The sequence below is a fragment of the Ostrea edulis genome, chromosome 3, assembly GCF_947568905.1.
Source record: "Ostrea edulis chromosome 3, xbOstEdul1.1, whole genome shotgun sequence".
In the NCBI taxonomy this organism is placed as follows: Eukaryota; Metazoa; Mollusca; class Bivalvia; order Ostreida; family Ostreidae; genus Ostrea; species Ostrea edulis.
This window is the reverse complement of record NC_079166.1, coordinates 34,032,452-34,035,344: the sequence shown is the minus strand read 5'-3', so window position 1 is coordinate 34,035,344 and position 2,893 is coordinate 34,032,452. Positions and strand designations below refer to the sequence as shown.

Sequence of the window (2,893 nt, the reverse complement as noted above, 5' to 3'; positions counted from 1 at the left end):
GTAAAATATTTCAGGCATAATATTAATGTTGTTTCATTTATCGCATTCATTTCTAAAAGTCAATTAGAAAAATTTACCCCCCCCCCCCATCTACCCACACCCTCCCCTTACAGACACACACGACCCCTCACACACATTTTTAAAAAGAAGAAAAGTCGATATGTGTCAATTGTATAGTATGATTAATTTCATGATTTTCTGGTTCAGGATACACATGTACATATATGCACAAAACGAATACCATTATTTATGACAATTTGGTTACATGCACAGGTAATAAACAAGTGGCACACAGGCCTTAACGACCACCTGAGTACCATACCCCATACATAGACCACGCAATGTTTTTATCCACACACTTGTCTGAAAATAAGGATTTTCTAAAATTTGATTCAATATAATAAAATTATGAAAGATAATACATTTTCACTCGACGGCACTATTGGCAACATTAGCCTAGTCTATGTTTACAAAAGGAAATGAAAAATGTAAAAATGTTAGCCGACAACACATGGCGACGAACAAAGACCAACAACACTAGTTCATCTGAGAGTGACTAGGGTGACCTAAAAATGTACCTAGCCACTTGAGGAAATTCAATATCGCTTCACGTATGGGGACTGCGGTAACTTTGGATTCATGTGCAAATACAGAGGTCCCATCACAGACTATTCCTGTTGTTTCTTCTGCTCCGGGCTCTATTGGAATATTTGGCAGAAGATAGGTTGAAAACACATTTCCAGACTATATCTCCACTGCGCCAATTTGAGTTATATGAGGCATAGCTCCTTGTCTGACTTTTAAAAAGAAAAACACATATTTTGATTCGTGATCATGATTTAGAAAGCAAAAGTACATATACCGGGTATATAGATAATCATTTTAGTATATGTAATATCCGCAATCACATTTTGTCTGAAAAAAGGGAAAATTATCAAAGAATTTACTAAGGCCTGTAGTTTCAAGATCAAACATAATGTACTTTGCCTCCATGTTCTTCAGCTTTTGGACAGCACCAAAATTTGGCTTGGGAATGGGATCTGGAATCTGTTCAATGTCAGCCTCTGTACCTAAACCAATCTCTACAAATACCAATACTGTGTATTTAGTTAGTATGTAATAATTATTGCCCTGATTTCTATCTAAGATATAAACTAATTACCTCCAGGAGGTTATTGCAGAAAACAAGAGGCGCATGGGCCACATCGCTCACCTGAGCCCATATCTAAATATTTTCCATTGTATTCATGTAATACTTTGGTGCCTATTGTGGCCCTAACATACCCCCCCCCCGGATGGGGGGGGGGGGCATGATTTTTACAAATTTGAATCTGCACTATGTCAGGAAGCTTTCATGTAAATGTAAACTTCTTTGGCGCAGTGGTTCTTGAGAAGATGATTTTTAAATGACCGCATCCTATTGTTTATTATCTCCCCTTCGAAGGGGGCATGGGCCATCCACAAGAATGATTTGTGCTAAGTTTGGTTGAAAATGGCCCAGTGGTTCTGGAGAAGATGAAAATGTGAAAATGTGAAAAGTTTATGCCGACGACGCCAGACAACGGACAAATTTTGATCAGAAAAGCTCACTTGAGCCTTCCGCTCAGGTAAGCGAAAATCATTTTACAGGGAAAAAATAGTGAATAGTGAACCTGGTTGATAGGTGGACCCCTCAGATGCCTTGGATGCATTCATTTGCATTGCTCGTTCTTGTTTTAGGATAAGACGTCGGCGTTTTGTCCCCGGTAATTTCATCTTCTCTCTTCGTTTCACCCTGTATTCATCCACTTTGTTGGAGAACTTCATGTTGAAGTGACCAGGGGAAAGCCCATTTTTACTGAAAACCTGAAATCATAAAATAAAGATATAGATTTCCATAATAGTTTTTTTTTCAATTAGTCATTAGACAATGCCACATTCATAATATAGCTTTAAAAATATTTATAAAAGACAATCCTTGAGTATTTCCATTGTATATATTAATAATATTTACTTTTGAATAATAAAATGTGTTAATATAAAAAACAACACATAGTTAGTAATAATTTGAAAAGAGTAAGCAAACTCAAATGAAATGAACTTACAACTCAAAACCCAAAACAGAAACATCATTGTAACTAAAACTTCAATGCTAAAGTAGACCTCCGAGAGATATTTCCTTCCAATATTTATGATGGCTGCTGTTGCATGAATGCGGAAATCTAGGCTTTCACTCTCCCCATAGTGTAAATGTTTAGGGGCATTCAGCATCGCTGCACGATGTGCATACTCGCATGTTTGACTGGAGCCAAGGTCAACATACATGGCAGACTTAGCAATAATTGGTTCAAAAAGTAAGTCAAGTTTTCCACGTAGTAAAGGGTCACTAAGTGGTGCTTTGTATGGCAAACTTCTGTGTGCATATTTCTGTGTGTTGCCTACTCGCTTGTAGCTACAGAAGCGAGCATGACAATGGTGAGGTATAAGTGCCTGTAGGTTCTCACGCATCCCATCCACATCACCTTGATTTTTGCTGAATACATACTTTATGCACTTATGGAGATGCTCAATTACCATATTACTGATTTTAACATCCTTCCTAATGCGAAGATCATAAAGAAGTTTGACTATGTTTTTATGCAATGATTCTTGTCAATTTTTTTCTTAACAGTCACTCCCAGACTTTTATGTATGCGAGCCACAAGAGTATTATCACCATCACCCTCTATTACATCTACAGGCGTACCTTCTTGGATCATATCATTGATGCCTTGCAGGCCTGCTTCACTCTCCATGGCCCTGGCAGATCCTCTGTGATTTCACACACAACGATGTTCCCGAACTTTTACTCTTGGTCTATTTCTCTTTCACCATTTGCATATTCCACAAGTGCGGTGTGTTACAACTGCCTTCA

General features: G+C 37.8%; 1 protein-coding gene across 1 annotated transcript; it reads right to left on the bottom strand.

Moving 5' to 3' along the window:
* Positions 1–661: 661 nt before the first annotated feature.
* LOC130053535 (uncharacterized) lies at positions 662–1,909 on the bottom strand. The gene is made up of 3 exons (XM_056160873.1): positions 1,653–1,909; positions 983–1,082; positions 662–797 (listed from the first exon to the last, which is right to left on the bottom strand). Exons 1-3 carry the CDS (start codon positions 1,804–1,806, stop codon positions 662–664), a joined length of 390 nt encoding a protein of 129 aa, XP_056016848.1. The 5' UTR covers positions 1,807–1,909.
* Positions 1,910–2,893: the final 984 nt, after the last annotated feature.